Source organism: Haliotis rubra, unplaced genomic scaffold (genome assembly GCF_003918875.1).
Source record: "Haliotis rubra isolate DU_JTF1 unplaced genomic scaffold, ASM391887v1 Scf1242, whole genome shotgun sequence".
In the NCBI taxonomy this organism is placed as follows: domain Eukaryota; kingdom Metazoa; phylum Mollusca; class Gastropoda; order Lepetellida; family Haliotidae; genus Haliotis; species Haliotis rubra.
Window position 1 is genome coordinate 91,288 of NW_025765162.1, and position 12,991 is coordinate 104,278.

The 12,991-nt window shown below is 40.6% G+C and overlaps 1 protein-coding gene across 1 annotated transcript in view; it reads left to right on the forward strand.

The window, feature by feature from the left end:
• LOC124266262 (carcinoembryonic antigen-related cell adhesion molecule 5-like) overlaps window positions 1–12,991 on the forward strand; it is a 97,584-nt gene that overhangs the window by 10,078 nt on the left and 74,515 nt on the right. The window contains exon 7 of the mRNA XM_046701075.1: window positions 1,809–1,922. Within this exon, the coding sequence (XP_046557031.1) occupies window positions 1,809–1,922 (114 nt within the window). The remainder of the gene's footprint in view (window positions 1–1,808; window positions 1,923–12,991) is intronic.

The window sequence follows — 12,991 nt, forward strand, 5'->3', positions numbered from 1 at the left end:
GATCCAATTAGTCGTCTCTTACTAAGACGTGCATGGGTTGCTAAAGACCACTTCTAACACGGAATAAATGAATCCAATAAGAAACCCAGTGAATATAATGTTAAAGTGAGTGAGTGAGTGAGTGAGTGAGTGAGTTTAATACAATGTTAAAGAGTGTGAACACATCTACACAACTTTGCAAACGACGTAAGAAACTTTCAGTGTCCATTATTACTGGACTTAGAAATAAAACAGACAAACAGAAATCCTTTAAAATGAATCAAATATGAAACCCAGCGAATATAATGTTAAACACATGTACACGACTTTGCAAGCGTCCTGAGAAAATTTCAGTGTCCATATACACATGAGCGCCTTGTAAATACAGCTGATATTCTCTGACATTTGCGGAGACACATTTATTTTAATATGAGAGACAATATTCTCCCCTTAACTATATGGAATCTCTATAACACGTGTCTTTTGCATGGGTTCGGCTATACCATGAGCATGGGTTTATGAATCACTTCAAATTGTGATGAAAGCAGGTGAGTGTATCCTGCACCACCACTGGTACCCTTCGCAAACACAAAGCCAGGAGTCTGCAAGTAAAGAAAACACGTGAGAACTATTGTACAAAATAAAATTTGGAATGGCATTCAACAATTATTTTGTTACTGATGCGTCAAATTTGAAATGTCTTCCATCAAATGTCAACAAATGTCCAAAGAAGATGCATGCCTGTTAAGTAAAGTTTTTTCATGACAATGTATCTCATTCTTTGATAATTTGTGAAGTCCTCATTAGTGAAAAGAATTTCTACCTTGACTATAACAATTACATGAATGTGTTGATATAAAACCCTGCTGAGATACGGACTTGGGAAATCTATGTTTATTTTTTCTGCAAAGCATGTTTTCACACGATTTATACAAGTCTTAAACTAGCTTTAAACATGGTATAAATTAATCATCAGATATATCGGTGATCGGATATCGTTCACAAAATGGTCAAGTAGCTAATGCGCTTCAAGTCATTTACCCATGTGAAAAAGAAAATTAACGAGACCCGTGAAACCGCCTCATTTTGTTTCAATATACGCTTTAAGCTTCAGAGGGACTCAATAATATCCTGAAGTCCGTTTCACAAGAGGCAGGACTTCAACCTTCAGGTGGTCCTTATGTATCGATCCATATTCCTACTGATCCAGCCTTGATCTCCAAATGTCACAACTTCTGACTTACAGTCGAGATCGAAGATGAACTCCGTTTACGACGATTGAAAATGGCGTCATACATCATATGAATGCGCAAAGGTTATTCATCAAGTTTACACCATTCCATGTATTAATGGAAAAGCACAGTACAAAAAACATATTTCATCATTTCTTTTCTCAGGTCTAGAGTATACAATACATTCCGCACATGAAGTGAAATCAAGATGGTTCAAGGAGACCCTTTCACCATATTTTGAGCATTTTTGGGCATGCGTTTCAGTCCACAACGAAGCACATGTGCCACATTTGGTCTCACCTTAGGCATGCGAGTTTGTTCCAAATTACATCTGTTAACGCAGCAGTTATTGCGTACCCAGCTGGATAAGTCATATGGCACCTCACAGGGCTATCCGAAGTAATAATGTCCATTAAGTTTTATGCTCTTAGAGCATGCCCGTGCTCTGTGGAATTCAGCACCATACATGTGGACCTATTATGATAAGTCAATCTACTTCATCAGAAATAAATAATTAATACATATTATACAGCTTTTGTACAGTATTTATTTATCAAATACAGTACTATTGTGTCAATATGAACCGTTATTTTGCAGAAGTGCTTGATGAAAGGCCCTATACAACACTGCAACATGGAGCGAGTGTCCTACATGAATATGGAGTCATCAGGAACGACACCACACAGGGGACGTGTACGTCTCAGTCAAAAGGTACGTATTTCTTGTAAGTGCTTAGCACCCTATAGTGTTCTTAGGAATTATTGAGAAAGTTGTTTCGACAAATATCTAATACATGTGTATAAAGAAGCTTTACTGAAATGAATATGTTGAGATATGATTCTCTAAGTGTATTTTCGGTACTTTGTGAGGCTTCCTTGCCCTGCAATATACGACTAAATGCGTCGAGGTACAGTACCGATCAAAGTGGTCAAGTAGGTCATGCGCATCCACTCATTTACCCACGTGACAAAGAAAATTAAAGAGACCCGTGAAACCGCCTCATTTTGTTTCAATATACGCATTAAGCTTCAGAGCGACTCAGTAATATCCTGAAGAACGTTTAACAAGAGACATGACCTTAACTTTCAGGAGGTCTTTATGTATCCATCCGTATTCCTACTGATCCAGTCTTGATCTCCAAATGTCACAACCTTTGACTTTCAGTCGAGATCGAAGGTGAACTCCGTTTATGACGATTGAAAATTGAGTCATACATCATGAATGCACAAAGTATTTTCATCAAGTTTACACCATGATATTTTGAAGATTATTTGTAAAACTTGTAAGTTTCCGGTGTGGATTCGGTGGCAGTTAAGAAGCATTCAGTAAATTTACAAGACGGTAGGAGTACATGTTCAGGTAGCAGAGTAACACGGTTTATTAAATTTTTTTTTTTTTTTCATTTGATGCAGATTATCAGTTACAATCACACAACCTGTATGTATCCTTATAGGTGCGTGTATAAAATAATACTTTTGACATGAAATTATGATGCAGTAGATTATCAGTTACAATCACACAACTTGTATGTATCCTTATAGGTGCGTGTTTAAAATAATACTTTTGACATGAAATTATGATGCAGTAGAATATATGTACATATAACAGTTTGGAGTAAACTATACAAATGTATCTGCAAGGAAAGCCTTTGATATTCTTGTTATGTATAGTCTGTGTTAGAATGTAGTTTCTATTCTGATGAGGTGATAACGGGTCACATATAACCCGTTTGTTAAGTGCTTGTGTACTCATTGTTATGTGAATATCCTCTTTATGTATTCATAGGTTAAAGGAAAATATTGTAATCCATTTGTACCGTGTTTTCCTTGTTTGCAAGTTTTTCCTCCATTTTCAGTTGTGGATTTGTAGTGAAGCCAGGATATTTTCACACTTGCTGTCAGATGTATGTATATCTTTCTTAAAATTTAAACTTGTGAGGCTCCGGGCTAGAATTGGTCTTCAGCAATCCGTGCCTGCCGTAAGAGGCGACTGACGGGAACGTGTGATGACAGATCAGTGTGTTCAGGCTCGTTGACTTGTTAGACACATGTCTTCGTATCCTAGTTGCGTATATTGATGTTCATACTGTTGATCACTGGATTGTCAGGTCAAGATTGGATATATACAGACCGCCGCCATATAGCTGGAATATTGCTGATTGCGGCGTTAAACAACAAACAAAAGAAACATAAGTTTCATTTCAGTGTTTTCGCAGTATTTACAATTTTAACTAGATTTACTAAATACTCTTTTACTCTTGAGTCTGTTTATCTTCCTAAGTGGAACAATAGACATTGGCTCCTAAAGATCCGGGTAAGAATTGATGTTCAGGAACCCATGCTTGTGGTAAAGGCGACTAACGGGATCGGGTGGTCAGGTTGTTCACTTGTTAACACATGTCATCGGTTCCAAATTGCGTAGATCGATGTTCATGTTGCTGATCACTGGATTGTCTGGTCCAAACAAAATAGTAGACATTGAGTGACATCTAGCAACTATCTCCGTGGACATATCGCAACAATGAAATGTCAGTACTGTGCTTAACAATACGTCGCTCGTCTTTCGATAGGCGTCGACATCTTCCCTTGTACCTTCATCAACGTTTGATGGCAGGCGTCAATCCTCAATTCGCTACTGACAGTGTGAACTTGAACGTGAACCCGATTTGCCATCCCATGTAATAACATTTCATTCCCGGCACTGATTCTGATTCCTCAACAAAATATATCTCCAATGCTCTGAAGCCTGGAAGACTCCCTGTTGAGTTTCCATGCTTCCACGTTTGGCTGGCCCGACCCTGACTCGGATAACAGGCCGCCTGGCTGATGATAGAGGCCTAAAACAACATGCACTCGCCTCACTGTTCCACTCTCGGAACGTGGTAGACTCCTGCTATAAAGTTACTACAGTGTCTGCTACTCTGTGGCATTGCAACAAATTTACTCCGAGAGCGGGGATTGGAATCCCGGATGGGACTCAGCCTCAGATACTAGAATCTGTACTTTACTGCAAAAGAGTAACCCCAGACATGATGTGTGATGCATGTGAACACTTTCTAAAAGGCATTGTGTATTCTGATACACCGTTTGTCAAATTCTCCCTTATCAGGTGTAGGGGCAGTGATAAATGACAGCTAGGACTTTCCTATGAATCACTATCAAATAGTGAAAACAGGAGGGTATCCCTCCTCCGCGTACACTCTTTTGTAGCAACAGGGACACGGGTGGCCGAGTAGGCTAAGGTGCTCACTCACTCACCTCCCTAGACACGCACGCACGCACGCACGCACGCACGCACTCACTCGCCCACCCACACAGCCACTCACCCACTCTTGGTCTAGCCTTTGATTCATTCCTTCATTCTCTACTACTCGTGAAATGTACACTGCACAATTATTTAGTTCAAAGGCGCCGTGTAACATGCGATGCAATCAGTAGCTGATAACGAGCTTGATATGCAGCCTTACTAGAGAAAAAGTAACGTTAGAAACACCAAACAGGTCCACGAGGAAGTAATTCTACCACCCTGCTACTGTAACAATCATTGCTCGTACAGCCACAGATACAACTATATCAATACAGGCCGATATGTGTGTTGTATGACAAACACCAAACAGGTCCACGAGGAAGTAATTCTACCACCCTGCTACTGTTACAATCATTGCTCGTACAGCCACAGATGCAACCACATCAATACAGGCCGATATGTGTGTTGTATGACAAACACCAAACAGGTCCACGAGGAAGTAATTCTACCACCCTGCTACTGTAACAATCATTGCTCGTACAGCCACAGATACAACCACATCAATACAGGCCGATATGTGTGTTGTATGACAAACACCAAACAGGTCCACGAGGAAGTAATTCTACCACCCTGCTACTGTAACAATCATTGCTCGTACAGCCACAGATACAACCACATCAATACAGGCCGATATGTGTGTTGTATGACAAACACCAAAAACAACTAACGATCACCTGCTTCATCGCTACAACACAGCTGCTGCAACTTCTAAAACTCAACTACCACTACATCCATACATGAACAACTGTATAATCCTGTTTCATCGTCTCCTCAAGTGTAGTGGACCTCCTTAATTGTATATTTAGACCAACGTTATATTTACAAAATTTCATAAGCCTTCAACAACTATTACATGCACAGGTGTGCACAGTCCGGTTTTAACAGCCATAAAAACACGAAACATGGTTAAGCACCAGCGCCATTACCGAGTACTGGAAGTTGAGAAATCCAACCCAGCTCCGCATCAAATGTCACCCGCTTGAAAATACCTGTGGTCTCATTCAATGTAAGTAATCGTGTTAAACAGATATATTGAAAAATATTGTAAGAAGCATGGTCGGCTTTAATTACAGGAGGAATGTACATCTAAAAGAATGTTTTCTTCACACAAAATTATTCAGTCAGAGCTTCTGGATGATACAATCTGCACCTAAGGCTACGAAAACTGCTTGCTAAACGGTTGATTCTCATTTAGTGTAGTATAACCTATTATCTTGCCTCACACATAAATGATTGGCTGAGCGCTCTTCTATTATTTTCAATGTACTCTGCTTACAAGCGAGTAACATTTTCTATGTACCCCGCTGGGAATGCCGAACTCATTTGGTACTTCTTTATCTCGAATAACATTGAATCACGTATGATGTACGGAAATGACCGATGTTTTGTGAATGCAAATCAATGGAAGGGAGATAACTCTTAATTGTTTTTCTTGTCGTCTTGTCTTGTCGTCTGGTACTCCATACTATGATCCGATACCCGTGCTTCAAACAGTTCAAAATTACCATTGAGGTGTTCGGTAAGATAAATACGTTGTTCCCTGGTCCCTCGGGGCCCATGGTTTCATGTACATCGAGGGTACATCAGCCCATGTCCCCCTCGAGACCAGTGAACAACTTATATAATACACTCTAAGTCTGGCCGAGAAGCGGAAGGTCGATCCCGAGAAAGGGGGGCTTTCCCGGCCTGAAGCATGACATTGATGGAGTTAGAGAGACTTTATTAGCATTCGGAGTCTGAGAGTAAAAGTCGTGGTATTTCAGGGTCTACCACTATCACTATGACACACGTTGGACTAGTCCCCTTTCAATGTGCAGCGGGTAGTCAAATGGTTATACTGTTGGCTCTTCTCGCCGAAAACCCTGGTTCAATACCCGGGTACAACGTGTGAAGCCCCTTTCCGATGTCCCCCGCCGTGAAATTGCTGGAATGAATCTAAAAGCGGCTCTCACTCACTCACTCACTCACTCACTCACTTTTGGTCTATCCTTTGATTCATTCCCTCATTCTCTACTGTACATTCATCCCCGTGTTCGTGGTTGCAGATGTCAAACAGTCGCAGCCGAAGTTGTGGACACCAGCATCCTACCATCTTTGTTTTCATCTGGATCACAACCGTCTACTGTAGGTTATATCCCTCAAGTATCATATATTCATGACCATAGATAATATTATTATAATAATATATTAATATAATATTATTTTCATGGAAGTATATATAATAATATGATGTAATGATGGTGCTATGACAACAGGTTTCTTCAAATATGATGTAAACGTCTCTGTTGATTGTAACATTCGCTTTTCTAATGGGGTATTATTCCATAATACTGTCGTTGATGGGATGAAAGATTGACATGAGTGTTAAGTCTATGTGATGGTCCCACAAAATTTCTAAGTTCCTAAGGTTATAAGTTGTAGAGTCACGAACAGTCTGAGGAAGTAAATCTATCAGATAAGAAGGTGCATTACCACTTTTCATTTTATAATATAATGTAAACTTTCTTCTTTCCCAACGTACTAATAATTTTTCCCGCCCAGTTTCAAAATAGAGATATTTAAGTGGTGTATACTTTGGTAAACCAGTTACAATACGGGCTGCTTCCAGTTGTAGTTGTTCTAGTCTCAATGACTGTTCATAATTACACCCATCCCACACCTCGCAGGCATATTCAAAATGTGGTCTGATAAACATAACATAAATCTTATTCAAAATTTGCCTACTTAGTAAGAAGTTTAATTTACGCATGGAGTTTATCATCTTAGAACTTGATATTACTATTTTGATTACTAACTTGACTACTTACAAAAGGTCCAATGGATTGGGCAAGAGCTGTCAAACCAGGAAAGTCTTGTCCATAAACATATATACAGTGTTGTGGACTATGTTTGAGATAGTCGTAGGATCATGGTTGTGTGGTGCCGTTTGGGAAGTTTTATTAGTGGATAGCAGTTAAAACGTTACGGTGGAGAGTTACTTCCCTTTGGTGGTAAAAAAGGCGCAATCATGTTGGGCGCCCGTGTGTGGAGTGGAGCGAGCGAAGCACAAAACGTCGAAACTGTGTGTTTTTGACATGTGACAAAGAACGGTTTGTGATTAAAGGCAGTTATGAAGGAACAAACATTATTTAGATGTGGAACGTAGCAAAGTGTTTTAACGAAATCACAGAAGGCCTCATGTGTGCCAGAAGGTTCAATATTAAAAAACACTATGCTCATGCTGTCAATGTGTCATCGAATGATAAGAATGAAACTATGACCTATTATTAATTGTGTTCCATTGGTGGAAGAGAAGGATTCCCAGCGGTCAAACGGTACATACAGACAGAAGACAAATGCTGAGCTGAATATTGGGGCTATACAATTATTAGGATGGATGGAACCCGGGTCTATGGCGTGACGACATACAGACATGATGGATGGATGGATGGATGGGGGTATGGATGGATGGATGGATGGATGGATGGATGGATGGATGGATGGATGGATGGATGGATGGATGGATGGATGGATGGATGGATGGATGGATGGATGGATGGATGACTTCTGCCCTACAACCAAGCATGACTGTGATCTCACCTTAGGCAAGTGGGTTTGTTCAAATTGATTCTGTTCACCAGCAGTGAGGTAATCTTCCAGCTCCCCACAGGCAGCTTGCGTAGAAATGTCCTTAGCGCCACAAAGCTCATCTTAGGGGATGGATATTGGGCACTCTACAAATGGAAATAATACTATAATTCATTACTAGTTAATAAAATAACAGAATTGCATACGTGTTCTGACATATTGAATTTTAATAGACAATAGACTTAGTAACAGGAACGTGTTAAAACCAAAACCATCTAATTATATGAATCAGGGTGTGTGTTTTTTTTAATCATTTCGTCCAAATGATATTTTGTGACTATTTCGAATATTATTTTCATAAAGGTACATCCAAGTTTCACTGCCCACAAATGGTTGAAATTGGCTTGCCAGTGAATCTGACTTGTTACGTAGACTCTACATCAGGGGCCCACTCCTATACAACACCTGGTGGGACGACTGCCGCTACCTGTGATCTGTCGGACGGATATTGTATACCGACTGGTACCTTCACAGCGTCAGTCATCAACACAACAACAAGTGTCCTCACTATACCTAAGACACTAAAGACACATGAAGGTGTCTGGAAATGTGTGGATGACGCGGATGATCCACACCCCGAGACTTGTCATATGTCTGTTGTTAGTAAGTATGAGACCCGTAAAGAGCCGGAGTAGAATTGGTCTTCAGCACCCCATGCTTGTCGTAAGAGGCGCTTTACGGGATCTGGTGGTCAGGCTCGCTGACTTGGTTGACATCGTATTCCAGTGGCGTAGATCGATGCTCATGCTGTTGGTCACTGGAGTGTCTGGTCCAGACTCGATTAATTAAAGACCGACGTCATATAGCTGGAATATTGCTGAGTGCGACTTTAAGCAACAAGCAAAAGTAAATATGAACAACTGAACCTTACCAAATTGGCGTCTCAGTTGAACCATAATTTTGAACCATAAAGTTGAAACTCAGTATGATGTATTAAAACAAGCATTACGTAAACTGATACACGGAAAATACAATGCTTAATTAAACATTAAGTCAACGAGTCCTACCTGTGAATAAACAAAATCAGTTGAACCATAATCTTAGTTGAAACTCAAAAAGATGCAGGATTGTCACAAGCATCACTTAAATACATAAAAGGCAAATACAACCCTTAATTGAAAATCAGGTCAACGAGTCGTACCTGTGAATAAGCAAACTCACAGGAACCAGCAAATCCTGATCTCATAGAGTCGACTTTCAATTACGAATGAGAAATAGTTTATTTAACTGTAGCTTTGTTACGTCCCAAGTATATATATACTATTCCAAAAAAGAAACGTATAGACGTTTTGCATTCTAAAAAATCTATTAATTACCTTTTGTGTTCAAACAATCGTAAAAATATGCAACAAAAGTGTTGAAAACATATTTTACACAATTGTACAAGTAAAAAGTCAACTTTACCTGAAAATGTTGATTTTGATGAGATTTCTTACAAGGATTAAAAATGCATCGCCACAACGCAACAGAAATCGCCTTCCAGTTGAGACTGTGCAGCAAAGAGCAAGCACTGTCTGGCTATAAAAATCTAGATTACTTTCGGAAATCGTTTTGAAGGAGTTTCAAGGTCATATCTCTACGCCACGTCTTGACGCTGTGACTAGGAACATCGTCCTAGAAAGAATGCCAATCTTCTCTTGCCAGGCGTCTGAATGTTTGTCAAAGCACGATATCACGGCTTGCAGCGCGTTACAACCAAACAGGTAAAACAAATGACCGTCCCCGTACAGGCAGACCTCAAGTCACCACTGCAGCCCATGATCGGTACACCCGGGTACTACATTTGCGTGATCGTACTGCCACGGGGGAGGGCACAGCAGCCAGGTTGCCTGAACTTCGGAGGATATCCGGTCAAACTGTACGGAACAGGTTGAGAAACATTGGTCTGAGAGCCAGGATACCGGACGTCGGGACCGTGCTACGTCGTCATCATGGCGCTCAACGTCTCCGTCATCTAAAATTATCCACTTGGTTATATAGACATTTCCTTCTTCTAAACTGATGTAAAACTTCATGTACTAAAGTCTATTTGTGGACGAGTTATCCATGTTTGAAAATACATTTTCGCAACAGATTTCTGGGTTGTGCGTTTCTTCTTTGGAAAAGTATACATCTGCGTATGGGAGCGGGTCGTGTAGATCCGCCTTTGCCGACTTTCACATTGGGTTAAAAATTCCTCTTGCCCACCGCAGGCACCTTCCATGCATGTAGCTGTATATATAAACATGAATACCCCACTCAGACACATTATTCTGACTCCGAGCCGACCAGTCCTTGTTTTACCCATAAATGCCGAGCGCCAGGCAGGGACCAACAAGTACCATATTTTAATGTCTTTTGGTATAACGCTGACCTATGGGTTTATTTGTTTGGATAGTATATAAAGTTGAGGATTTATAAAGACGATACACAATTATTCAGTAAAGAAATTATTTTGTTACTAAGAGTTTATATGCTCCAGGCTTTGCCACAATCCTTGATTATGTGCATCCTGATATCATAATGTATCTGCTCCAGACTTTACCACAATCGTGATCTCCATCCTGTTTTCAGTGATGCAATGGCGTATCTCCGTCAGGTTCTGCCACCATTCGTGATGTGCATCCTGTTTTCAGTGATGCAATGGTGTAACTCCTTCAGGTTCGGCCACCATTCTTCATTATGTGCACCCTGATTTCAGAGAGGCAATGGTGTATCTCCTTCAGGTTCTGCCACCATTCGTGATGTGCATCCTGTTTTCAGTGATGCAATGGTGTATCTCCTTCAGGTTCTGGCACTATTCTTGTTTATGTGCATCCTGTTTTCAGTGATGCAATGGTGTAACTCCTTCAGGTTCGGCCACCATTCTTCATTATGTGCACCCTGATTTCAGAGAGGCAATGGTGTATCTCCTTCAGGTTCTGCCACCATTCGTGATGTGCATCCTGTTTTCAGTGATGCAATGGCGTATCTCCTTCAGGCTCTGCCACCATTCGTGATGTGCATCCTGTTTTCAGTGATGCAATGGTGTATCTCCTTCAGGTTCTGGCACCATTCTTGTTTATGTGCACCCTGATTTCAGAGAGGCAATGGTGTATCTCCTTCAGGTTCTGCCACCATTCGTGATGTGCATCCTGTTTTTAGTGATGGAATGGTGTATCTCCTTCAGGTTCTGCCACCATTCTTGATTATGTGTATCCTGATTTCAGAGCTACCAATGTGTGAAATAACCAGCGACCAGAACATCAGCTCACCCAGTGAGGGTCCCAGGCTCACATTATCAGTCAATCTTACAAGGAGTTTCTGTTCTGGGCCTTCTCTGATTAGGTTGATGACTGGAAGAGTAAACACCACTCTCATCAATGGTACAGATACAGATACACCTGACCTGGTACTGACCAAAGAGTTCACTGTAACAAGCTTCCACTTCGGTGACGTCCGAGTGATGAACACTTGTCGTAGTGACAGTTGGAACGTGTCATGTCAGGGTGTAAAACAGCTGGTTGAAGGTAAGCACAAATCTGATCACAGGAGAGCATCAATAGGTGTCTGTATCAATAATTAATGATAATATGTGTATGTATATCTCGCTGAATTCCATACGTGCATGTAATGTATGCTCAAAGCGCTACAATATCAAGAACATACAAATGATTAAAGACAGTTTTCAGTGCGTAACTGAATGAATAAGTGGCTAAAGATTTAGGTTAGACTTTGTGGTATTTTCTAAAAAGGGAGGTTTCATAGACTTTTTCATCAGAGGGAAAATGTCTCAGCTCAAATAGCAGGTGATTCTAGAGTTTTTGAGCTGATAGCTTAGTGGTCGGGGATCACAGAATTGGAGTTTTCGACGCGGAATTGTCAATAAGTATTTATCTGTAGACCTTAGAGCTCTTGATGGGTTGTGTGCATCTCTGGTGTTTTTGTACTTTTGTCTTCATGTATTCTTTTAATTTGGTATCATGCACTTCGCGTGGTTTACACAGTGCATTGTGTATGCTTTTAAATGTATCATTATATCTTGAAATAGGTATTTTCAAAACGACTTACTCAAATATATCGGTGATGATGCTCGGAAAGACAAGTGTCTGCATCTCGGATATCACTGTCGTATTTTCATCATGCACTTCATTTGTTTACACAGTGCATTGTGTATGCTTACATGTGTATCACTACATCTCGACATTTTCCAGCAACGTATACATTTATATCGATGCCACGATCATCATGCCAACATCATCATGCTATTGAATCCACCCTGAGTAAAGAGCCATTGTTCGTGAAAGAACCGTGTTTCCTATTCCTGTCCTGCAGGTTCAATGTCTGGCGTCACGGCATCTTCCACAGCATATGACACGTCCACAGCTCCTCCTTCATCAGATGGACCTGGCAAAAAGACATCTGACTCGTCCACAGCTCCTCCATCATCAGATGGACCTGGCACAGATACATCTGACTCGCCTTGGAAAGTTATTGTTCGGATTACAGTTCCCATTGCTCTCATCATCATCATCATCCCCATCGTCGTCGTCGTCATTGTGAAGTACAAGAAACGCAAAAGGTCAACGCCAAACAATAACGAGGCTCGTGCACCTGAAGAAAGGCAGATGTTGTAAATATCCGTCGACTGACGTGTAGAACTTTGATCTTGCTTTTGGCACATAGACCAGACTTTGTAATTAAGCACCTCACAGCCTCTTATTTCTGGCTGCCATTTCACCACGTTCCATAGGTTCAGCTAATACCTCAATATATATGTTGTGTCTTCACTAACTCACTGTAAGGTATCATGTACCAATGGATATGAATTCCTTTGTTTAGTCATGAGAGTTTCACTACTGGTATAGAGTGGTTGACTCATGAAATTC